Source organism: Trichechus manatus, unplaced genomic scaffold, assembly GCF_000243295.1.
Source record: "Trichechus manatus latirostris isolate Lorelei unplaced genomic scaffold, TriManLat1.0 scaffold00026, whole genome shotgun sequence".
Lineage (NCBI taxonomy): Eukaryota > Metazoa > Chordata > Mammalia > Sirenia > Trichechidae > Trichechus > Trichechus manatus.
The window spans coordinates 4,257,579-4,284,319 of NW_004443962.1; the positions used below are offsets into that span (position 1 = coordinate 4,257,579).

A 26,741-nucleotide genomic window follows, 5' to 3' on the forward strand; every position below is an offset into this window, starting at 1 on the left:
ATCCTCCAGTCCTCTTTTTGCAAACACTGTTAAGACAAACACATCAATAAAATTCTTATCCATTTCTGACCTCAAAGAAAAACTGGCCATTTAAATCATACCGTTGTAGTGACTGAACTATTTTGAAATTTGAACTTCTTAGAATTCCATCTCCTTCTCACTCTCCTATCTAATTGCTCATCAAGACCCTTCAACATACATCCTTAAAACAACAATTTTCCAAATCTTTTACACTACCACCAACCCCCATCAGATCTTTTCTGGACTGTTGCAATAGTCTGTGAACTGGTCTCTCTGCTTCCAACCTTGACTCCCTATAATCCATTCTCCACACAGCAACCAGAGGGCCCTTTTTAAAATGTAAATAAGATCATGTTACCTCCAGCTTGACACCCTCCAATGGATTCCCATTAAACCTGAATAAAATGAGAATTTCCTACCGCGGCCTGCAAAGCCCTTTCTGATGTGGCCCCCGCCTACCTCTCTAACATAGTTTCTACCGCTTTCCCCCTTTCTCTGTGTGCTCCAGCCACAACTCAAGACTGTTCCCACCTCAAGGCCTTTGTACTAACTGTTCTGTGTGTCATGTTCTTCCGCCAAGATTGGCACAAGGTATCTCTTATCAACCAGATTTAGCTTACTGTCTCCTCACCAACGTCTAAAGGAGCCCCAGAGGCACCCTCTAGCACATCAACCCTGATTCTTTTCTTAATAGCATTTATCACTACCTTATATTATTTATTTATTATATTCTCCCAAGCTAAAGTGTAAGCTCCATGAAATCTGGGTCTTTTCCTTACTCCCAGCTATATTCCCTATCTGACACATGGTAAGCACTCAATAAATACTGTTAAATAAATTAATGAATCAAATATTTTAATTAGACTAAATTTACTGAAAGATCAACAAATTAAGAGATTTGCCTTTTGTGGAATGTCTCCCAATTCTATTGTTTTATAACAAACATTTTTTTCTCTTATTATATAGCCACTTCACGAAATAAAATTTTTATCCAAGAATCATTCATTCTCTGCTAATATTGTCAAAAGATGACAGAATATCTGCCTTTTTGTTATGTTCTTCCCACTGAATTCTAAATAACTTTGCTTAACTAAGGACTAGTTTTTTCTACATGTCTGTTTCAAGGCCTATTCTGAGAACTAGAATATTAACTTTCAGATGCTCTAAGTAAAAGCAAAGGCAATAAATTATTCTATTATTCAAACTTTAAAAAATTTTAAAAGTGTCTCTTGTTTTATATGCCTTTTTTTAAGTTTGGTAATGAGAAAAAGTATTTAAAGTCCCAAATAAAAAAGGAAATTCAAATATTTAGAGAAGGTAAAACATGATGAACTTCATACATTTTGGGTATTTGTTATTTACTATTTTCTATTATCTAAAATAGGCAGTCTGGCTATAACAATAAAATGACACAACTCCTCTCATAAGAAAAAATCAAACAAATAAGCTAATAGTGTCTCGGGTTTTTTTGTTTGTCTGTTTTGTTTTTGCAAGTGGGACACACTTAGAACTATTGGATGGACACGAGAGGAAATAAATAATTTATCCTGTATTCAAAAATGATGAATATTTTAGCAGGATCCAGCAAATAACATTTATAATATTAAGCCACTCATTCTTTCAAAAAATATTTATTATCTATCTATTTTACAACCTAACTAGAGGTTAGGCTACAGTCTAGGAGTAGAAAAGGTACATAAATAATTACAATAAATGTGTTAAGTAGTCTATTAGCAATGTGACTAACAATTCTATGGAAACACAGAAGCAAAGGCAAGAATGCTTCATTCTACTAGAAGAAGTTTGAGTAACCCTGGCCATAGAACAGACAATAAATTGGTAATGGGACAGGTAAAAACAATGCAAAGAAGATGAATTTAACAACAATATCTTAATAGTCCAGACAAGAAACAGTAAAGACTGGCATTAGGGCTACAGCAAGGGTAAGAAAAGAAAAGATTTAAGTACATTAGAGGAGTCTTCAAGACTGTTTCGGTGACTAGTTCTCTCATTTTCAGCTTGTATGAAAGAGTAAGAGGGTGATGTCATTAAGTTAGAAAACCGCAAAAGAGAAAGAGAAGTTGTTTTGGAAGAAGACAGATTCCAGTGTCAGACATATGAGTTCAAGGTATCTCTATGAGAAATAGAGATTTTTGTCATCTATGTATAGGTGGTAATTCAAGGAAGGCGCATGATGAGATCGTCCGGAAAACCATCAAGTTAAGAAAGAAAAGGACCCAACATGAAATCCTAAGGAAGGAGATTGAAAAGGTGGAGAATGGAGAGAACCCCAAAACAGTAATGGAATAGATTCAAGAGACGAGGCCAAACAGTGGTTTCAGATAAATCAAGACAAAAGTACGTTTCAAGAAGGAGAGTGAGGTTTACCATTTCAGCGAAAGAGAATAGTCAAGTTGGTCAAAATCTAAAATACGTCCCTTGAAAAAGACCTTATCATGAGTCATTTCAGTGGAATGGGGTAAGGGCAGTTGAATAGTCGAAAGTGGTATGAATGTGAGAAGGTAACAGGAGATTGGAAATAGAGACCACTCCATTCTAGAAGTCTTTCATCCATAAATGGAGTACACCTCATTTTTTAAATTTAAATTCCCTCTTACTAAGTAAGAACTTAAAATTAAAAAATCTTAATGTTCTTTTCTAATGTTTACAGAGTTACCTTAAAAAAAAAAAAAACAGTTGCTATTAATTCTGACTCATAGCAAACCCACGTGTCAGAATAGAACCACGCTCCATAGAGTTTTCAATGGCTAATTTTTTGGAAGTAGATCGCCAGGTCTCTCTTCCAAGGCACCTCTGGGTGGATTCAAACAGTCACCTTTTCAGTTAGTAGCTCAGCATTTAACCATCTGCACACCCAGGGACTCCACAAAGTTACCTAAGTAGTTTTCAATCACTAATTTGTGTATGGTTACTTATGTATTTTCTTAAGAAACTCTCTGTGATCACAGCTATGTCAACAATCTCTGTGAATTCCACTACTGTTTTGTAAAAGGAGATTTAAATAAGATAATTCTCTAAGCTTTAAAGCTCTTACGCTTTAAACCTCCATGCTATATAGTAACACGTAACGTACATAAACATCACATTTAAAATAATGTATAAAAATAATGCTTTCATTTTTCATGTGACTCACATTCCTTTGGAGACCATCATATTCAAACTAGTTTCAATTGTACATTCAGACCAGATCACCAAGCAACATAAAAAACACAGATCACTAATTTTAAAAAAACAGCACCTGTGCAAACACAAGAACACTATTTCCACAAGTATTTTTCATTTGACAATACGGTGAGCCTTAGAACTCCATGAAATTTTAATTGCTAACTCTACCTCTAAGAATTTATTCTAAAGAAATAATCAGAAATGTGGCAAAACATTTGTATACAAAGATGTCTTTATCGTTTACAATTAATAAAGATTACATTTTGTCTATTGCCAGTAAATGTCTGATAATCAAATATGAATTAAATCGACATAGCAACTCCATAAATATTATATACCATTTTAAAATGATGCTTTTTAAAACATCTTAAAATGGAGGAAAGTATAATGTTAAGTGAAAAGAGGACGAAATCAGAACCAAATGAATACACACACACACACACACACACACACACACACACACACGTATGTACATGCGCAGACATACACACACAGATGAAAATTTCTCACAAAATAATCATTTTAATTTTATATTCAAATGATTATTTATTCCTTTCAGTGTTATCACTCAAAAATAATAATCAGTTTGGAAATCATTTTTTTAAAACATACAGTAAGTATACCTGAAGTACGTAGTCAAGAGCTATATGTCGAAAACATTTTCTTGTTGCTGTCAGAATGTTTGTGGCTTCTTCGACTTCATGCTGTTTGTTTCTTTGTACTTGAGCATTTTTTACTAATGCATTTTCTTTCTCTTCACTGACTTTTTCAAATTGCTTCTTGGCATCTTTGAATTTTCTAAGATCTCTAAAAAATAAGAACTTAGTGAAATTTTCATAAAATCTTCTTGATCAAAAACTTTAGCAAAATATATATAAAATAAGTCAGACACAAAAGGACAAATATTATATGATCCTACTTATAATTAATATCTACAATAGACAAATGCAGAGAGAGAAGACATCAGTGGTTACCAGGAGCTGGGGGAAGAGGGCAATGGAGAGTTATTGTTTCATGGACACTGAACTGCTGTTTGCAGTTACAGAAAAGTTTTAGAAAAAGATGGTGGTGATGGTTGCACAATGCTGTAAATGTAATCAATGTCACTGGATTGTACACTTAAATGGTTAAAATGGCAAATTTTCTGTTATATATATTTTACCACAATAAAGTTTAAAAATTTTTAAAAATTAGCAAAATAACATTTAGAATGAATTCTTATGTTCTTGCATTTGTTTCACCTTGCATTGACCTTCACTAGTTCTTCCAACTAAAATATATATCGTTTCACAATTATATATTAATCTCAATACAGTCAGCTAACATTTCATGATTTAAATCTATAAAATTTGAAGTGAAAATAAATTATCAAACTAACATTACAGGAGCATAAAAAAAGCAAAGTTTAATTTTTTTTCTAAAGAGAAATTCAGGGATATATACCACTGTTTAACCAAATGATTTCTAAATAGTACTTTACATAAGTATGACAGTAGGCAATTTATTTAAAATGTAAATTCTAAGGCTTTTCTCCTAAAGATTACAATTCATTAGTCTTTGGGATAAACCCTAGAAATCACTTTTTTTTTTTTTTTTTTAAAGACACACCCTTGTTTCTACTGCTATCGGTGGTCTACAGACCACACTTTAACAAAGCACAATCTAACCATTCACTTCTTGTTGGAGGGAATACTGGGTCAAAGGGCATGAATATTTTATGCCTTAATATACGCAACACATACCGCTTTTCTCAAAGAACTGATGTACCAGTAAAGGGTAACAGTACTCATTTCAATAGTCAGAAAATTTTAAATCCTTGATTCATTAATGATTTTAGGTAATCTTACTAATCTTAGGCGTCCACAGTCTTCTTACAGAAGACTACATAAAAAAACAATCATTTAAAAAGAACCTGAAACCGATTTTTAAGCCAATTTCGTCTGTCTCAAAAATAAAATTGCTTCTGGTTACAGAGGAAAGCATAATATCCCTTTGCTTTTACTTTTGCTACCAGGGAACTAGGCACAATAATTTGAAGACAAATGATTTTTAAAAAATAAAGTATACGTAAGAACGACTTTAAACTCTATGAAAGAAGCCATAGATTTTAACGTAAACATTCTATGAGGAGGTTTGCTACCAGCGTTAGTCTATTATGAAGTAATTTATAAAGAATCTGAAAGACATCACCTACCGGACATCAAAAATAGCAGTGCATTATGTTGATACCTGACACTATTTACTGCTTATAATGTCTATAATTTCTCCTGCATATAGTATCATAAGCAACTTTATCTGTATTTTTATGCACTCTCAGTCAGAAATTAAAAGAGAAAGAGTGAACAATTAAGATGGAAAAAGAAAACTTGGATGCCTACCTTGTAAAGTTTAGAACTTTTTATTTCTAGTTTCATTTTAATTCACATATAAAACATGACTAATGTAACACAAAAGGATCATATGCAGTGAAAAGACAAAGCACTTACATTACTCATTTTCTTCCATAATCCATTATCTTATCTTGAAAGAAAACATCATATTGAGACAATGGAAAACTTGGTTTCAACTGCGTGACCAATAGTATTTCGACCACTTTTTGGGTTTGCTTTGATTTCGAAAGGCTATTAGACTGTTAATTTACATTTAAAATTTTTAAAAAAGAAAAAAAACCTACAACAACCCTAGCTATGTATCCTGTACACACATTTCATGATATAAAGGATTCACTGAAAGACATGAAGTTTTGTTTCCTTATAGAATAATTCACAAAAAAATGCAATATATATTTGGCAAAGCAAAAAAAAAAAAGAGGAAAACAACTCTAATATTTTCAGTAATTCATGTTCCATAACCTCTTTTGAAAGACACCAATTACCAGATGCGATCATTAACTGGCTGACCTGCCTTTCTCTTCACTGCAATTGACTTACTCTTTAACAAAGTTCTGAAGCTGTGCTTTAATTGATCTCTGAGTCTGATCAAACAGGATCTAAAAGATAAAATACAACATTAAACAATTACAAAAGTAAACAAATAACATAATCTTCCATGTACTAGTTCTGTAAATACCACATCCCTACATCAACACTTCAATTCTAATTTAAACACCTATACTTCTTATTCAAGACTACATAAGAAATGATTTTAAAAGAACTTGAAATTAATTGTTAAGCCAATTTCAACTGCCTCAAAAATAAAACTGCTTCTATTTATAGAAAAAAAAATCTGCTTTAAAATTTAAATAGACTACTCAAATAACAGAGTGGCCTATTTCCTCAATTATAATTCAGGCTTTTGACAAATTCCATTCCATCCACTACAGAAGGTTCTTGCTCTAATATATCAAAGTACACCAAGTGAAAACAACTGTAGAACTGCCTTATACCTTAGTTACAGGCTACTCATTTGGAAACTGGGGATTTAAATGTTTTATATTTTTAATTCAAATAGTCATTATTTAGGTTAAAGACAAGAATAAAGTTTTATTCCTCAGGACAAAATTTTGCCCCACTTAAATGATGACACATAATTAATTCAGAAAGCTCTGTGTGATGTCAATTTTACAAAACTTTTCACGGGAATTCCAAGTACTTTCATAATTTACAAACGTACTTCATTCAGAGTTTGAAACAGATGTTAGATGAACAGGCAAACAAATTTTTTTTTTTAAATCCTGTGTCTTGCTACTAACTTCAATACTACAATTTAATTTTCTCTGAAATTTTGCTATTAGAAAAGTCTTATCTAAAAAAAAAAAAAAAAAACACCTTGCCGTCCAGTTGATTCTGACTCCTGGCAACCCTATAGGACAGAGTAGAACTGCCCCAGAGGGTTTCTTTCCAAGGAGTGGCCGGTGGATTCGAACTGCTGACCTTTTGGTTAGCAGCCGAGCTCTTAACCACTATGCCACCAGGGTTTCCAAAGTCTTGTATCTCCCCTAAACACCAAATACACAAACACGTAAACATACACACGTATCTAGATTTAGTACAGGGTTTTAAAATCTGTCAATTTACTTTCAGAGAAAAAACATAATTGCTTTTCTGCATTATGTTAAACCCAAAGTATTAAACTCAAACTAAGCAGAAGAAGGAAAAGAACACAGAAATCAATTAAACAGAAAACAGAAAATCAACAGAGAAAAATCATTGAAACCAAAAGCTCATTCTTTGAGAAGATTTATGAAACTGCTAAACCTCTAGCCAAAATGATCAGGAAGAAAGGAAAGAAGACAAAATCTCTGATATCAAGAAAGAGAGGAGTGACTTCACTGAAAATTCTCCAGATATTCAAAGGATAACTGGGGATCTGGGGTAACAATTTTATACCAATAAATTTGACAGATGAAACGGAAAATTTCTTTGAAAGACACAAACTACCAAAGCTCACTCGAGAAGAAATTGATAACCTGAATAGAATTCTTTTAAAAAATATAATTTGTGATAAAAGACCTCCCACATCTCATAAAATTAAACCTATATTTACATGCTATTGTCATTAGGTACTGTCGAGCATGTTCCAACTCATAGTGACCCTATGTACAATAGAACAAAACACTGCCCGGTCCCACGCCATCCTCACAGTCATTGCTATGCTTGAGACCATCTTTGCAGCCACTGTGTCAATTCTTCTCACTGAGGGTTTTCTTTTTCTCTGACCCTCTACTTTACCAAGCATGATGTCCTTCTCCAGGGACTGGTCCCTCCTGATAACATGTCCAAAGCACGTGGGATGAAGTCTCGCCATCCTCGCTTCTAAGGAGCATCCTGGCTGTACTTCTTCCAAGACGGATTTGTTTGTTCTTCTGGAAATCCATGGTATATTCAATATTCTTCACCAACACCATAATTCAAAGGTGTCAATTCTTCTTCGGTCTTCCTTATCCACTGTCCAGCTTTTACATGCATATGAGGCAACTGAAAATAACATGGCTTGGGTCAGGTACATGTTAGTCCTCAAAGTGATAGCTTTGCTTTTTAATACCTGAAAGAGGTCTTTTGCTGCAGATTTGCCCAGTGCAATGTGTCATTTGATTTCTTGACTGCTGCTTCCATGGGTGTTGACTGTGAATCCAAGTAAAATGAAATCCTTGACAACTTCAATCTTTTCTCCGTTTATCATGATGTTGCTTATTGGTCCAGTTGTGAAGATTTTTGTTTTCTTTGATCTTCATCAGTAAGTGCTTCAAGTCCTCTTCGCTTTCAGCAAGCAAGGTTATGTCATCTGCATATCGCAGGTTGTTAATGAGTCTTCCTCCAAACCTGATGCTCTGTTCTTCTTTATATAGTTCAACTTCTATATGAAGAAGCTAGTTATACATAAGACCTAGCAATTCCACTTCTAGATATTTGCCCAAGAGGAATGAAAACTTAGGTTCACATAAAAACCTGTTTGTAAACGTTTATAGCAATTTCATTTATAACTGCCTAAAACTGGAAACAGCCCAAATGTCCTTCAGCCAATAAATATAGAAACAAAGTATGGTATATACATACAATGGAATACAACTCAGTCATAAAAAGGAAGAAACTATTAATACATGCAAAAGCTTGAATGAATCTCAAACGTATTTTGCTAAGTGAAATAAGCCATATTCAATGAGCTACAAACTGTATGTATGATTTCATTTATATGACATTCAGGAAAAGCAAAACTGTAGAGAGGGAAAGCAAACCAGAGATTTTCAGTGCTAAGGAGTGAGAGAAGAGATTGCTTAATGACGGAGCAAAATGAGAGTATCTGGAGGTTGATGGAACTCATGTGCATCTAGATTATGGTGTGGCTATTCAGGTGTATACATCTGTCAAAACATAAAGCTGCATACCACAGGGAATAAGTTTTATTACATACAAATTTTAAAATAACTTTAAAATGTGAAGAACAACAGTACAGATATGAACAGACTTTAGAAAGAATTAAGGAGAAACAACATGACTAACTAGGTTGACTGAAAGGACAGTTACAGAAACATAAAACCAACAAAAAGGGACTACTCATGCCTTTCTGGAACACTAACAACATTTATGAAAACTGTCCATACAGTAAGGCATAAATCAAGAGTATGGCATCATACAGAACATGTTATCTGACCTCAACAAAATTTAGTTACACCACAAAGTATTAAAAGGAAAGAACTACTGACACCGGCAACAATTTAATGAATCCCAAAAAATTTTATGCCAAGTTAAAGAAGACACACACATACACACACACATACACACACACACAAAATATGATTCCATTTATCTGAAGCTACAGAACCAGCAAAACTAATCTATGGAAGAAAACTAGAACAGTAATTGCCTCTGGGGGTGTGGGTGGGGACTATCTGAGAAAGACATGGGAGAATTTTCTGGGTGATGATAATGATCTATATCCTAAAAGGGGCTTTGGTTACACAACTGTATGCATTTGTCAAAATTCACTGAATGATACACCTGGGATTTGTATTTAAATTTTGCCTTGAGAAATAAAAAAATAACTGAAAAAAAAAAAAACTCTAGAAAATTCTATGCATGGTAAAGTTCTTAGAAGTGAAGTGTACCATTGTCCATAAATTATTTTGAAATGCATCAACAATAAAAGGATTGATGCATGGATAGAGGGTGGATAAGTAGATAGTTATGTGATAAAGCAAATAGAGTAAAATATAGATGGGGTGAGCATATGAATGTTCACTGTACGATTATTTCAACTTTTAACAAGAGTCAGAAAAAGTCACCTCCCCCCAAAGAAGAAAAACACCTTCCACAAGGAAAATTCCAGCCCAAATATCTTCACTGTTGAATTCTACCAAACACTTAAGGAAGGAAAAAAAAACATGCTATGCTAATTCTTCCCAAAAAATTCTCTTCTATCAGAAAATCTATTCTATGAAAAAAATTCTTATGACACATAAAATCTGACAAAAACATTGCAAGAAAGCTACAAGCAAATATCCCTCATGAACATAAATATAAAAATTCTTAACACTGACATATAACAAAAATACATAACAACAATATATACAAACGACAATACATCATGAACCAAGTGTAATTCATCTCAGGAATGCAAGATTGATTTAATATTCAAAGATCATTGAATATAATTCACCATATTAACAGACTAAAAAAGAAAAACTACGATCATTTCAATAGATGCAAAAAAGCATTTGGCAAACTCCAACACACATTCTGCTAAAAACTCTCAGCAATCCAAGAACAGAAGGGAAACTTTCTCAGACTGCTAAAGCGAATCTACGAAAACCTACAACTAACAACATATTAAGTGGTGAAAGGCTAAATGCTTCCACCCAAAGATGAGTAACAAGGCAAGGATGTTCACTTTCATCATTTCTATTCAACAAACAAAAATAAACAAACCCACTGCCATCGAGTCAATTCCGACTCACAGTGACCCTATAGGACAGAGTAGAACTGCCCCACGGCATTTCCAAGGACCAGCTGGTGGATCCCAACTGCCAGCCTTTTGATTAGCAGCCGTAGTTCACCATAGCTCTTAACCACTGCGCCACCACGGCTCCTTCTATTCAACAGTGTACTTTAAGTTCTAGTAAAGCAATCAAGAAAAAAAAGCATACAGATTAGAAAGGAAGAAATAAAATCATCTTTATCCACAAGCAATATGATCAATTATATAGATAAATGAGTGGAAAGGTTGCTGAAATGAAGTTAATATACAAAAACTCAGTTGTATTTCTAATTACCAGCAATGAACAACTGGAAATCAAACTTAAAAAAAAAAAACACAATAACAACAAAAAATATGAAATGGTTAGGGATAACTTTGACAAAACATATGCAAGACTTGTGCAGTGAAGACTACAAAACACTGCTAACAGAAGTAAATAAAACCTAAATAAGTGAAGAAATATACTGTATTCATGGATAGAAGACTCAACATAGGTAAAATGTCAATCCTCACCAAACTGACCTATAAATTCAATGCAAATCCAATTAAAATTCTAGTTAGGCTTTGTGTAGAAAGTGAAAAGCAGATTCTAAAATTCATGTGAAAATGCAAAGGACCTAGAATTGCCAAAACAACTTTGAAAAAGAGAAACACAGATAGAATGCCTACATTATATGATTTCAAGGCTTATTATGAGAACTAGAGCAGTCAAGGCAGTGTGGCCTTGGCATAAGGACAGACAAGAAGAAAAATGAAACAGAAGACAGTCCAGAAATAGACCCAGATGGTGTTGTGCATTTTTTTGTTCATTTGTTTGTTGACACAAGCTACCAACAGAGAAAAGATAATCTTCTGAGCAAACGGTACTGGAACAAACAACTGGAGAATTATATGCAAAACAATGAACCGCAACCTCCACCACACAGCATATACAGAAATTCAGTAAAAATGGATCATAGACCTGAACTTCTAGAAGACAACATAAAATAAAATCTTCATGTACTTGGGTTAGGCAAAGATTCCTTAACAGAACACAAAAAGGAAACCATAAAAGAGAAAAAAATCAATAAACTGACTTTATCAAAACTTAAAAGTTTTGGTCTTCAAAAGATACTGCTACAAATATGAAAAAGGTAAGCCAAAACCTGGGAGAAAATATCTACAAAACATATATTCAACAAAGGACTTACATTTAGACTATATAAAGAATTCTTATAACTCAATAATTAGATAACCCATTTTTTTTTAATGGGCAAAAGATCTGAACAGACATTACACCAAAGAAGATACACTGATATCAGATAAACACATGAAAAGATGTTCGACATTATGAGTCAGTGAGGAAACACAAATTAAAACCACAGTAAACTGAAGAGCAGCCATACTGGGTGCTGATGAGCTTGTGGAGCAACTGCAACTCCCATACACAGCTGGTATAAAATGGTACAATCACTCTGGAAAACAATTTGGTAGTTTCTTAAAAAAGTTAAACATAATCCTATCTTACAAACTGATCATTCTACTCATAGCTGTTTAAACAAGAGAAATAAAAGCATATGTCCACAGAGACTTTTATATACATGTTTATAAGCAGCTTTATCTGTAGTAACTGAAACCTGGAAACAAGTCAAATGTCCGTTGTAGTGGCTTTAAAATATGTTCACAAATGCTTTGAATCTCCTCCCTTCAAAAACCCAAACCAAAGCAAACCTGTTGAAATCGATTCTGACTCATAGTGACCCTACAGGACAGAGCAGAACTCCCCCATAGGGTTTCCAAGGAGCAGCTGGTGGATGTGAACTGCCGACCTTTTGGTTCGCAGCCAAGCTCTTAACCACTGTGCCACCAGGGCTCCCCTCCCTTTAAAAGTGGAGCCTAATTTTTCTCCCTTTAGTGTGGCCTGGACTTAGTGACTTACCTCTAACAAACAGAACATCGAGGAAGTGACAACGTATGCGAGGTCCCTGGGTGGCATGAGTAGTTTGCAGTTGACTATTAACCTAAAGGTTGGCAGTTCAAGCCTACCCAGCACCACAGGAGAAAGGCCTAGCAATCTGCTTCCGTAAAGATTATAGCCAAGAAAACCCTACAGAGCTCAGTTCTACTCTGTAACACATGGGTGTCAACATAAGTCCAAATCAACTCAACGATAACAGGTTTGGTTTGTTCTTGTTTTTTTCATAGGGTGTGACTTCTGAGACTAGATCATAAAAGGCATTGCAGCTGCCTCCTTGCCCCTGCTCTTGGATCACTTGTTTTGTGTGTAACTAGATTCCATGTCATAAGGACACTCAAGCAGCTCTATGAAGAGGTACCCTGGTGAGGAACTGAGGTCTCCTGACAAAAGCCATGTAAGTGAGCTACCTTGGAATTGGGTCCGCCAGTCCTTCAAGTAACTGCAGCCCTCGCTAACAACTTGACAGCAATCTCATGAGAGATCCTGAGCCAGAACCACCCCTCTAAACTATTCTCAAATTCCTGGCTCACAAAAACTGTGAGATACTAAATATTTGTTGTTTTAAGACATTAAGTCTTTGGGTAATCTATTATACATCAAAAGATAACTAATACACTCATCAACAGGTGAATGGAAAACAAATTGTGATATATCCATACAATGGAATACTACTGACCAATAAAAAAGGAATGAATTATTGATACACACAATAACACAATTGAGTCTCAAAATAATTACACTCTGTGAAAGATACCAGACCAAAAAAATTATTCCATTTACATAAAATAATAGTCTAATCAAAGGAATTAATAATGAGAAAAAGCCGATCAGTGACTGATCAGGAATGAGGAGCCAAGGAGGGGAAGAGAAATTATAAAGGGGCACAAGACAACTTTTGCAGTGTGATTGTTCTGTTCCTTAACTTAATTGTGATGATGGTTTCATGCAGGTATGCATATGTCAAGACTTATCAAATTGTATATTTTAACCATGAGCCATTTATGTCAATTATTCCTCAATAAAGTTGTAAAAATATCAATATATTCCAGAGAGAAAAACAGAATTTTTTTCTGTGTAGTATTATCAATGCTCTAAGACTATTAAAAACATTACCATCTACATTTGCCAAAATACAGTATTACTTAAATTACATTTGTATATGTATTCAAATAGAATAAACAGTATTTCTGGAAACTGTCAAAATCTACATATTTTTAAACACCTACATTGGAGTGCACAATGATAGGAAAATATGGTAATAATTTACTAACATAGTTTTTATAGTCTAAAGACTAAAAGTAGAGTAAGATGGTTTAGGTGACAACGTTAGTGTCATGGATTCAATTGTGTCCCACAAAAACATCTGTCAACTTGGCTACATCATGATTCCCAGTATTGTATGATTGTGTACCATTTTGTAATCTGATGTGATTTCCTTATGTGTTATAAACTCTATCACTATGATGTAATAAGATGGATTAGCAGCAGTTATACTGATGAGGACTACAAGATTAGATATTGTCTTAAGCCAATCTCTTTTGAGATATAAAAGAGAGAAGCGAGCAGAGATACATGAGACCCTCACACCACTAAGAGGGCAGTGCTAGGAGCAGAGCATGTCGTTTGGACCTCAGGTTCCTGCGCTGAGATGCTCCCAGACCAAGGGAAGACTGATGCATCACAAGGACCATCCTCCAAAGCCGACGGGGGGGGGGGGCCCTTCTCCTGGAGCTGATGCCCTGAATTTGGACTTGCAGCCTACTGGACTGTGGGAGAATAAACTTCTCCTTGTTAAAGCCATCCACATACGGTATTTCTGTTATAGCAGCAGTAGATGACTAAGACAATTAGTTTACTCAATTATACTGGTAATGCAGAGGCAACTGAGTAAAAGGTCTGTCTCCTATTTGCCAGTCTCAGACTACCCAGCTACCTAAAGCCTAACTCTTTTTTTCTGTAGTGAACTGTTGGACAGAACTGTCTCAATTAGTCTGCTGGTGTCTCACTCAATTCCGAAGTCATTAATCTAGGCCACACTAAAACAGAATTCACAGCATTCTTTCTCATGGGCTGCAAGTAAAAAGCTATAACAGCTACTAATACAAAAGCTAAGGCTCAATTCCATTTCTGGAAATCAACAGTATGATTTCTAGCAACATATGTATGATACATAATCAATAATGTCATTTGACCTATCTGCTAGTTATTAAAGGACCTTACTAAAGTGCACAGACTAATACGTGGGCTGTTTAAAACACACTCAGGTTGTTCCCCATTCATGTCTAGACCCAGCTAAAACAAGGCTGTGTTCGGAAGAGGATGAAAGCTGAGATGCACTTCACAGATGGCAGAGCCTATACTCCAGGACGTTCAGTAGAAGAATAGGCTACATATCCATAGTCGTGTGCACAGCGACTAGCATCAGCCCTGTTTTCAGTTCTTACCATTAAGATGCCTTTGTAGTTTAAAGTCTTTGTGATCCATTTAAATCTCATTCAGTTACAACAGCACTCTCATCCAATGATTCTGCATGTCATAACCTTTCATGTCCCTTCCAAAATCTAAAGAAAGGAGCAGGGCTGTCACTTTGGACCCTGGATTCATTGACTCTTTCGGTTAATCTCACGAGACCTGTAACACACCTACAACAAATCAAGAAGACTCTTCTTTGGCATAATCAGGAATAGGTCCAATATGCAAATAACATTTATTATTGTACATCCTCTGGCTGTAGTAACCTATCCTTTCCTCTAAACTCTTTCCTTCCTTTCTTTAAAGCAGTTGTTCTCCACTAGCTTAGCTGTGCATCAGAATAACCTGGAAAACTAATAGCAAATCAAACCACAAAGGTCCAGGCTTGCTGAAGAAGGATAGGATGTTTCTGTATTTTTAGCAAGTTCCTTAGGTGATTCTGTTACACAAAAATTGTGACAAATTGCTCTCATCCAGTGGTTCTCAAACTGACTGCACATTAGAATAACCTGGGGATCTTTTAAATCGCCTGACGCTGGGATAATTAGAAACACTGGTGAGACTCGCGAATCAGTATTTTTTAAGTTCTCCAGGTGTGAACCAGCAGTATCCATGTTACCTGGGAGCTTGTTAGAAATGCCAGATCTTGACACCCACCCCAAACTTACTGAATCAGAATCTGCATTTACCAGGATCTCCAGATGGCTTGTTGTTATGGGAAGCAATGCATTGTTTCTCAAACTGAGATGCACACTGGAGTGATCTGGGGTGTTTTAAAAATTACTAATCCGTGGTTCTTAGCCCCCAGAGATTCTGATTTAACTGGTCTGGGATGCAACCTGAGTTCATTCATTACCACTTCACTGAGAAGAATTTATCAAAGGCAGCTACTATCACTAAAGCTAAAAGGTGTCATGAAAGATAGAGTCCCCGGAAATGGGCAAAAATAAAGTATTCCTCTAGAGCAGGGGTCAGCGTAGTAAATGAAAAGGGCCAGACAGTAAATACTTCAGGTTTGTGGGCCACACGGCTTCTCTCACAACTACTCAACTCTGACATCTTAGGGTGAAAGCAGATGTGGATATTACACACGAGCGTAGTTGTGTTCCAATAAAAATTCATTTACAAAAAAGGGCAGTGGGCTGAACTTGGCCTGCGAGCAGTAGTAGTTCCCTAACTCCTGCTCTGAAACAACGGTTCTCAAACTTTAGGGTGCATCAGATTCACCTGGAAGTCTTGTTAAAACAGACCCCTGGGGTAAGTTCCGAGAATCGGCATTTCTTGCAAGTTCCCAGGTGATGCTGATGCTGCCAGTCCAGGGCCCACTCTCCGAGAATCACTCATCTAGAGTAGTTGTTCTCAGACTTTACTGCAGGGAAGGATCACCTGGGGAGATTTTTAAAATTCTAATGCTACACCCAGATGACTTATATCAAATCTCCGGAGGGTGGGGACCAGTTTACTATTGTAGAGGTTCCCACCCCTTGGGCCTTGGTGCACATTACAGGTGTGTTGAAAGATGTGGTAAACTGTCTATATAGATGGCCACCATCAATTCCTCCCACCCCTGCATATGCATACCACTCTCCCACCAAGAGGGAGAGTTTATTCCCCTTCCCTGGAATCTGTGGTGGCCCTGAGACAAGCTTTGACCAAAAAAGAATGCAGCAGAAGTAATGCTCTGTGGCTTTCAGGCCTCGGCATTAAATGGTCTTGCACTTTCTGCTCTCACCCTCTTGAAAGCCAGCCACCACGTTAAGAAGCCTGACTATCTCCTGGAGAGAAAGGCCAAAAAATCCTAGAAAATGAGAGGCAGCAAAGGGAGAGAGAAGCCTGGTCAACCACAGGCATTCTAGCCATCCAAGCTGGGGCATTTGGGTCTTCTAGTCATAGACAAGCTACCCAGCCAACACCAAGTAGAGCAGAGATGAGCTGGCCCCTCCAAATCCTGCCCCAAAATAAATAGTGGTGTTAGTTTTAAGTCACCAAGTCTTCAGGTGATTTGTTAAAACAGAGATAACTGAATCATCCCAATAAAACTGATTATTTTAGTCACAATTTGTTATCAGTTCTTTGTTTTGTGCACATTGTAAAATATTTAATCCTTCTTTTGCTCTTATTTTTCGTATTTTTCCTACTAACAATGAAGGTATGTATAGTTGTTGTCCTTAGCATCATCATCATTTGGGATTGGATATTCCTAATAAAATATAATTTGTTTTTTGGTATTTTTCTGCTGTTACTCCTGGTATTTATTTATTATTGGCTTTTTATATTAATTAGCCAAAGTCTAACTTGATGAAATTTCATTCTTTTTTATTATTAAAAAATTACTTCTGAAGATGAAATTTAATGCATATAATTAAATCATTTTAAATGGAATTATAGGTCTTTACAGGCTGAAAAATATTCTGAAATTTTGATTTTCTGATCATATATGTGTAGTATTTATTGAATTAAATAAAATTAACTTTTCTATTTTACTTACTAAACGTTTAATTTTTACAATCTTTCAATACAAATTGTTTTAAAGCATTTTAAGAATGCATAAAATTATCTGCATACATACATATGTGTATATGTACACACACAAATACAGATACACACTCAATTTCTGAACCTTAAGAAATATACTATTATACTTCATATTATTCCCCTTTTTACTGATTGTTGTTTTCCCACCATAATGGACAACTTTTTTATTAAAGCTAGAAAGTCATTATATTCAGAAGACAAAACACAACAGTCCAAAATTCTCTTCCTCAGCCTAAATATCTTTTTATATCAAAGGGTTATTAAATAAAGCTATGGTACCAAGCAAATCATACAGCACTTCACCACAAAGTATCCATTTCATACAGAAAAAGATCTGTACTCCAAGCCTCCGCAAACACAAAAACAGAAACAAAGTTCTTTCAGGATACCAGTTCCAGCAGTATCACAAAGAGAAGCTAGTTACAAGGTTACCCAATCAAGAGCTAGAGAATGCCAGAAGGCCTCAGACATTGCTCAATATCCCAGCCTGAAAGGAAAATGTTAGAACTTTGTAGTTTCCAAAGAAAGAAAAGATGCCACACTGGAATAACCGGATCAACAGACGCATTTGATGGCATGCCAGATAAATACAGCAATAATCACTAACCTAGACGGTCGCTATAACTAAGTTTTCACTGCAAAGTGACGATCCTACGCACGTTAGGCAGTAGTTAAAATCCCTGAGTAGAACATTATCTGGACAAACACTGATTGTTTTGCAAAGTACAAAAGCAAACTTTAAAGGATATAATACTCATAGTACTTAAAGGGAAAACTTTAAAAGAAACAAAAAAAGATATTACAGAAACATTCTAAGTTTGTATATTTCATGGTGCAGCCACAATGACAGCAAGAAGTAAAGGCTTTATATTAAGAATTCATTTCGCTCAAGGGGCAGTGAGTTTATGTCAGGAACAATTCAGAAAAAGAGGGTGAGAATGATTGCACAACTTGAAGAATGTAATCAATGTCATTGAATTGTACACGTAGAGATTGTTGAATTGTGTGTATTTTCATCAACAATACAAAAATTATAGTTTGAAAACCAAAAAAAAATCATTTGGAAGATCTGGTGATACATTATTTCACAGAGGATCTCTCATATGCAAAAGTTTGGGTGTAGATATAAATTCCAAATTAAATGTTATCAAAATGATGAATGAATCCAAACAAAAAATTCAAGCCACTTTGTTTCTTCTGTTTTCAGCATTTTGTAATGGAATGGCATAAGAATATCAGCCTCTGCTGTTTCCTACAAAGGTGCACCAGCTGTCAAAAGAAAGAATTCTGCCTAAGTTTATGAGTTAAAAGTAGCATTTTAAAAGTTTGGGAGGAATAATTCTCAACTTGCAGATTTGTTTAAAGCTAGTTATTGACTTTAAATGATGACTTTCTTAACTGGTGTTCTGAGAGCTGATGAACTCAATACAATCGGAAGAAGTGGTATTTGAAATCTGTGATTGCCGTATACTGACAGAGTGTATGGGATTCGAAGTACTAAAAACAGGAGGCTGAGAATGAGTCACTCACGAGTCAGCGCTATAATCTGAATCCCAAAGGAGAATTACTAAGAGCAGATGGCGCAGCTCCTGTGTGTGCTTGCAGAAAAGCTTCACCATTATTATATTTTCAATCCATTCAACTCAGCCCAGAACATTTAAGCATTACATTTGTCAACGAAAGAAAAGGGCAGTTCCAGTTAATGAATGATTCCTCCTCTGAAGTACAATTTACGGAGTTGGAATTATTTAAATTTTAATTACATGTGAGAAAGGAGCTACTGTCAAGGGAGGGGGCAATAAAAACTCCCGCTGCCTTTCACTAACATGCCTACCAGGCAAAGTTTCTCATCAAGGACAATGACTGAGAATTTGAAGAGATCGTCAGTTTCAAAATCTTGATCAGGAATTTTCATGGAGAAAACCTATTTTTAAAAAGTTATGTTCACAGAAGTGTTATACACATTCGATAAGTAGCATCTTCCCCAACACCGTGTATTTTACTTTAATAAAAGTCCATAAAAAAAGAAAACATTTTTAAAAAATTTTACCAACATTCAGATTTAAAAAAAAAACTAACTAACCAAATCCATTGCCGTCAAGTCGATTCCAACTCATAGTGACCCTACAGGAGACAGCAGAACTGCCCCATAGGGTTTCCAAGAAGCAGCTGGTGAATCTGAACTGCCAACCTTTTGGATAGCAGCCAAGCTCTTAACTGCTGCGCCACCAGGGCTCCAACACTCAGATTGTTGTCGTTTGGTGCCATTGAATCAGTTCCAACCCATAGCAACCCTATGTACAATAGAACAAAACACTGCCCAGTCCCATGCCATCCTCACAATCGTTACGCTTGAGCCCACTGTTGCAGCCACTGTGTCAATCCATCTCGCTGGGGGTCTTCCTCTTTTTCACTGACCCTCTACTTTACCAAGCATGATGTCCTTCTCCAGGGACTGATCCTTCCTGATAACATGTCCAAAGTATGTGAGACGTAGTCTTGCCATCCTTGCTTCTAAGGAGCATTCTGGTTGTACTTCTTCCACACCCAGAGAGGTGCCTCTATATCCCCCTGCAGTCTTCTGCTATGTCCCATACAAACAGGACCTTCAGTTTCTGCCCATGCCATGAAATGAGAAAGGTTGGGAAGCACTGCACTACTGTATTCTCACCACCTAAAACCATTTGTTTAATGAATGAATGGACGGCTCTAATATGGAAAACCACACTTACAAAAAATGTACCAAAAGGGGTCACACATTTTCATAGAACATATGCAGTAAATCAACTGTAAAGCTTCAATCAGCAAGGAGAATAGTCAAATAAGTATTCCAAGTTCCTTATACCAACAGCAAATTAGAATCCAAAAGAGTCATCAGTGAGGTCACAGTCACAGAAAGCTCTAAGTTCCAGGAAAACAAGTCAGTTAATCAAAGCAACTCTAATATGTGATAAAGTGTAACTAACATACATGACCTGTTGTGAAAAAGTCACGTGTTAGCATCTTACAAAGATACAAGCTCAAAAATCAACCCTCACAAATTATCATTCTAAAAGGAATGAGGAACAGTTCTATCCATTTTACAAGAGGAGATGAATCACAAAACAATCCAAATTATTTCTTAAAATGATTGGATAATCTAACCTCAATCTATATTTAATCTTTATTTGGCTAATAACCCAAAATGGTTCTATTATTTCAAAACTTTATTTAAGCCCACAAAGTTATTTCATAAATAACATCTCTGGAATATTCAGACTTTTATCCTGACACAAACTGATACACAAAAATGTGTTATGAGCTCAGCTATAGAATGTAAAGCAGGTTTCAATGTTTATTACCTTTTAGAAAGCAGTTTGTCTCATCCTATAAACCTTCCTTTATCCTAGAATGCTGTGTAATTAAAATTCCACTGTAGATAATGCTACTAAAATAAAGGATTTTATATAACTGGGTTTTCTCCACATTTTAACAAATGGCTCTAAGGTAATTTTAAATCTTATAAAAAATTCTTTAAATTTTAAAACTTCTATAATTAAGAGTCACCTAGTAAATTCTCTTCATTTTGCAGAAGAGGAATGTAAAGCTTAGGAAGTTAAATGACTTCCTCAGGATGAGAATTATGCTAAGTACTGGGGATAAAAAGATACATGTCATACCTATCCATAGTCTAATTAAAGTGAAGTGCAATACTGCTATGATGGGGCAGGACCTTTTCCACAAATGTAAGAATGCTGACTCAAGTACATACAAGTCAGTCCTGCTAGGAAAAATTAGAAGTATTGGTTAGCAAGAAGAAAAAAAAAAAAAGGCCAGGAAAAGCAGACAGCACAGCAACTATAAAAGGGAAGAAAATTAAAAGAAAGTAAACCAGGGGTTCACAGTTTCATTGTTATATCTATTAGCAGGAATAATTCCGAGATGCTATTAAAGAAAGAATATAAGAATAAAGTTAGAAACGCAATGGACAGCTGGGTGTGGTATCAGACAAAGAGCTTTTTCATGTATATATGTATATGAGTACATATGTAAACACATACAGCTCATGAACCTATTGACCTTCAGACCTCTAGGCAGACAGGCAGACAAATATCATTATCTCCTTAGTATGCAAATTATCTGTTTAAAGCAACAAGAATTTTACAGTCAAAACTGAAGTTTCTCAAGCGCAAGCAAGGAACACTAGAAGAAAAATTAAATGTTCAATATGCATATTGCTAGTCAAAAGAACATTAAATGCCTTTGTCTATTTAGTGTGCTTTGTTACTGATTTAATGAATCTTTATTGACTTAATGACTATTTAAAAAAAAAAATGTATACATTTTCATAAGTTCATGACCTCAGTATCTTCCACCCTGCCTTGAGCAACTTTTCTATCAGCACTGAACTCAGGGCTAGCAGCAGAGATGAACATTGCAAAGCACCTGCAGTTCTGGAACTTAAGAAGAATAAGTACAATAAATAAGCACATGTATTTAAGAACTGTGCGTGTGTGTATTTAACAGGCAGGAGAAAGTGATAGAAAGTAACCATAAAGAGTGGTCAATGAAGGCCTCTGTGCAGAGATAGTGACCTAAATAAAGTGAGGAAAACCTGTAAAGAGAGGATATTGTGAAGAACGTAGCTACACACAGATGTGGAGGAAGAGCATTCCAGACAGAATATACAGCAAGCACAAAGGCCCTGAGATGAGACTGACCTTGTATGTTCAAAGAACAACTAAGAAGCCAAGTGGCTACAGCAAGGCAGACAGTGATCAAGATGAGATCAGGGAGTTACAAGCAGGGGCTTGATCATTTAGGGCTTGGTAAACCAGGGTTATTCTGAGTGTGATGGAGAGCTACTGGAGAGGGGAGTGAGGTGAATTAATAATATTGTTAAAAGTTCATTCCAGCTGTTGTCTGCAGAACTCATTGTAGAAGGGCCAGAAGAGAAGCAGAAACACAAGCTGGAAGCTGCTGTAGAAGCCTAAACAAGAGGCAGGTCCCTGGGTGGTGCAAATGGTTTGCGCTCAACTATTAACCTAAAGATTGGTGCTTCAAACCCATCCAGCAGCACTGCGGAAGAAAAGACCTGGCAATCTGCTTCCATAAAGATGACAGCCAAGAAAACCCTATGGAGCAGCCCTATTCTGTAACGCACTGGGCCATCAACTCGACAGCAACAGGTTTAAATGAGAGGTGATAGTGGTTGAGACTGGGAAGCGGCAGAGAATTATTGATAGTTGGATTTGTAGTATATTTTGCTAACATGTTGTATATGGAGTATATGGAAAAGAGAAGAGAGAAAAAAAAGTATGGATAAAGGTGGTAAGTTACACAATAACTTTCCTACCAAAAGATTTTCCAAATTACAGCCTTTGTGGTTGGTGTGCTCGTTGTTCACGGGCTCTCAGCTCCACACTAACCCTTCCACAGTTTCCTCTTCTATACCGCCCGGGGCTAGAAGCCTGCAAAGTATATTTTCCAGATACCCTTGCAAGCTGAGAAGTTCAGTCAGCCAAGGGGAAGCGATATCAGATTAGAAGGTAGGAGAACAGAAGCCTTTTTTTCCCCGTTTCTGTTCTGATGAGCAACTGTAAGCTACTCCAACCTCCAGCAGCGTCGGTGGCCCATCCAGCAGTGTCAGTGAGACTTCGGGCTCCCTGGTAACTGCATCAGCGACAAGAAGGCAAGCTCCTGGCCCCCTGCCACGTAACAACGGCAGCATCCTCAACATGCAGCACGTGGGGGCCCTGGGCAGCACTGCTTTCCACTTTGGTCCTCCAGCCTAGGGACAACGGTAACTTCTCACACTTACTGAGCTCTGGGTACCATCGCCTTTGCCTTTTTACTCCTTCAACCCTTCAACACTTTGTAACAAATTCCCTTTTTAAAACCTTTCTGCTTGAAATATCTTAAGTTGTTTTTGTTTTCCTGAATGGATGGCAACCAATACAGTTAAGGAAGGAATAGCACTCTCCAGGTATCTTGCTCCTTAGATACAGGCATAGCAAATACTATTATTCCTTTTTACAGACCAGTAAACTAAAAAAAAAAAAAGTGATTAAATGAACTGACCAAAATTACACAGCTAACTCAATCTAAACTATCTAAATCCTGTGTTCTTTTCACAATGTTTAAGTCAAGAAATACTGACTGCTTTCAATTTTAGAAAAGAAAAAACTCATCTTTTTTTTTAACATTTTATTGTGGTTTAGGTGAAAGTTTACAGAGCAAATTAGTTTCCCATTCAACAATTTATACACATTTTGTTTCACGACATTGGTTGCAATCCCCTCAATGTGTCAGCACTCTCTCCCTCCTTGGGTTCCCGCTTCCATTTGCCCAGCCTTCCTGCCCCTTCCTGTCCTCTGTATTTTGCTTTTGGGCAAATGCTGCCCTTTTGGTCTCGTATGATTGATTGTTCTGAGCTGCATATTCCTCATGGGTGTTATTGTTCACTTTATAGGCCTTACTATTGTTTGGCTGAAAAGTGATCCCCGGGAGCAGGTTCAGTTCCAAGTTTGAAGGGTGTCTAAGAGACACAGTCTCTCAGGGGTTCTACCAGTCTCTATAAGACCAGTAAGTCTGGTCTTTTTTATGCATTTGCATTTTGTTCTATATTTTTCTTCCACTCTGTCCAGTCCCTTCTATTGTATCCCGGTCAGAGTGGTCAGTAGTGGTAGGCAGGCACCATACAGTTCTCCTGGTTTCAGGCTAGTGCAGTCTGTGGTTCACGTAGTCCATTAGTCCTTTGGATTAATTACATCCTTGAGTCTTTGGTTTAAAAAACTCACTGGAGTCTGCACAGGTTTCAGCAAACTAGGTGCACATTTAGAGCATTAGCACTAAAAAGACTACTCTCTATCCCCTTGAAACAAACTATACGAACATAAATAAATATATGTATATATACACCATATATTTCACTTCAAACAAAATTGACTTTTGAAAAGTGTTTTATAAATTAGTCCAAGAGAGTAATTTATAAAACACTTTGAATTAAGATTTCTTGACAAGAAAACTTCCTACGTACATATAAATATTTTATATACCAAAATTTTATCTTTACCATAACTTTTCACATATAAAACTACAGCCAAAGCAAACTGTTCTCATATGATGCAATAATAAGAAACTTACTGGTTTAAAGAAAATATTAGAGACAGAAAAATTTCAAAAGATAATATATCATGAAGAAAACATTTAACTGACAATGTTCATTTAAAACCAATAACTTTTATCAAATAAAATTTTAATTCTCACTATATTCCATTTTTTTAATGAAGTTTAAATCCAGGAGGTAGGTCATGGGTCATTTGATTTAAAGAAAAATCAAATATACTATATACTGGCAACTAAATTTACTAGAAGGTGAAAAAAGCACTAATAAATTGTCATTAAAAACAAATTGGTGTGGCTAAAATTTGAACTAAACTTGAATTAAGTATCATCAGGTAACTTCACCCTTTATATGACCAAAAACAAATGATAATAAGAAAATCAAATGAACTAAGAACTAGAAATTAGCAAACTTAACAAAGAATATAAGTATTGACATTCTTATTATAGACAGCTACTAATAAATTTTGAAGCACTGAATAAATATATGACAGCCATACCAATTTAGCTTTTTAAAAAATATGTATGAAGCATATAGCTTATATGCATATATTTTCAGTAAACTTTTAACAAAACTTATAAAGTATTATTTGACATTCCAAAAGCAGTACATATCCCTCATTCTTGAAGGATAAATGTCCTGTAATCTAAATAGCTCAAAGAATTCAGCAGTCTTTAATATTGGCAGTTTATTGAAGGATAAATGTCCTGTAATCTAAATAGCTCAAAGAATTCAGCAGTCTTTAATATTGGCAGTTTATTAGAGAAAAGGGATATATTTGTAAATATTGTACAAATACTGTATAGTACTTATAAATAGCTAAATTTAGAATAATGACTTTTATTCCTATATTCTTAAAATGTTTAAAAACTTACAAAGCCACACTCAAAGAAAAAAAATTAACTTTTATGGGTGTGCACTTCCTTATTTAGGTCATTGTATAAGAACTAGAAATAAAAAGTATACACTTCTATCTTAATTTCCCTCTCTCAAATGCACACACACACACACAAACACACATGTGTGGGTGCACATTTTAGATTTACCCAAAATCAGTGAATTCAAACTTAATTCATTACATAAAATACTGTAAAGCGGTCATAATAACACCCACTTACTGACACTTACTGTGTGAAAATTGATCATTTCTTGAAGACTGTCAGAAAACTTGGTCAAACTGGTCTACGAGAAAGAAACCAAAAGAAAACCCAAGTTATTAACAGCTACTTAAATAGCCCACAAAAATGTTACTTCAGCATTTCTGACAGAAAGAGCAAGTTACACTGTAAATAATAACATTTATTTCCAATGACAATCTCACTACCTCATGGGCATGCTCTGTAGAGAGGTCAAGTCTTTACATGTAATATGTAAAACCCCAGAAAAGTCGGAGACTTTATATTGTCCTATCAATAGTATTATGCTAACGAGTAAGAATGGCATATATAAACATAAAGGGAAATTGTTAGAGTGTATCAAGACTATGCCCATTTACGCAGCCATGATTAAATCATTATCAAAACTTATCCATTTTTTTACCAGTTCTTATTCCTCATAAAAGAAACATCGTAACAGAACACAGTACAGCAAAGGATCTAAGCTAACCCGGCATAACTGGCTGACCAGAACTTTCCCATACAGCCCCCACAGAGTTAGATACAATTCCTAGGTTAATGCTCTCTACTTGCCCCAATAAGCAGCTAGTAGGCATGATCCTGCTCTCCCTGCTCATGTAGATGCTTCAGCTCACCTAGCAGCAAGTAAGCTTAGTAAAATGAATGAAGCAATAGGAACCTGGTTTAGGAGTGATGCTGGATATTCACAATGCAAATCAATCATCAACTTCTAACAACGTTAAAAAACAGGATTATATTCACAATGGAGTACTACGTAATGATAAAGACCAGTGATGAATCTGCAAGGCATCATACAACATGGATGAATCTGGAGGGCATTATGCTGAGTGAAATAAGTCAATCACAAAAGGACAAATACTGTATGAGACCACTACTATAAACACTCATGAAAAAGTTTACACACAAAAAGAAACAA

General features: G+C 35.7%; 1 protein-coding gene across 4 annotated transcripts in view; it reads right to left on the reverse strand.

Annotated features, from left to right (window-relative positions):
- Positions 1-26,741, reverse strand: part of ACAP2 (ArfGAP with coiled-coil, ankyrin repeat and PH domains 2) — a 154,414-nt gene that overhangs the window by 63,597 nt on the left and 64,076 nt on the right. For all 4 annotated transcript variants that reach the window (XR_002823606.1, XM_004373574.3, XM_023728729.1 and 1 more), the window contains 3 exons: positions 25,818-25,871; positions 6,138-6,196; positions 3,831-4,014 (listed from right to left, as the gene is read on the reverse strand). Coding sequence is in view for 3 of the 4 variants with exons in the window: in XM_004373574.3 (XP_004373631.1) it covers positions 3,831-4,014; positions 6,138-6,196; positions 25,818-25,871 (297 nt within the window). In the remaining variant the exon portion in view is untranslated. The remainder of the gene's footprint in view (positions 1-3,830; positions 4,015-6,137; positions 6,197-25,817; positions 25,872-26,741) is intronic.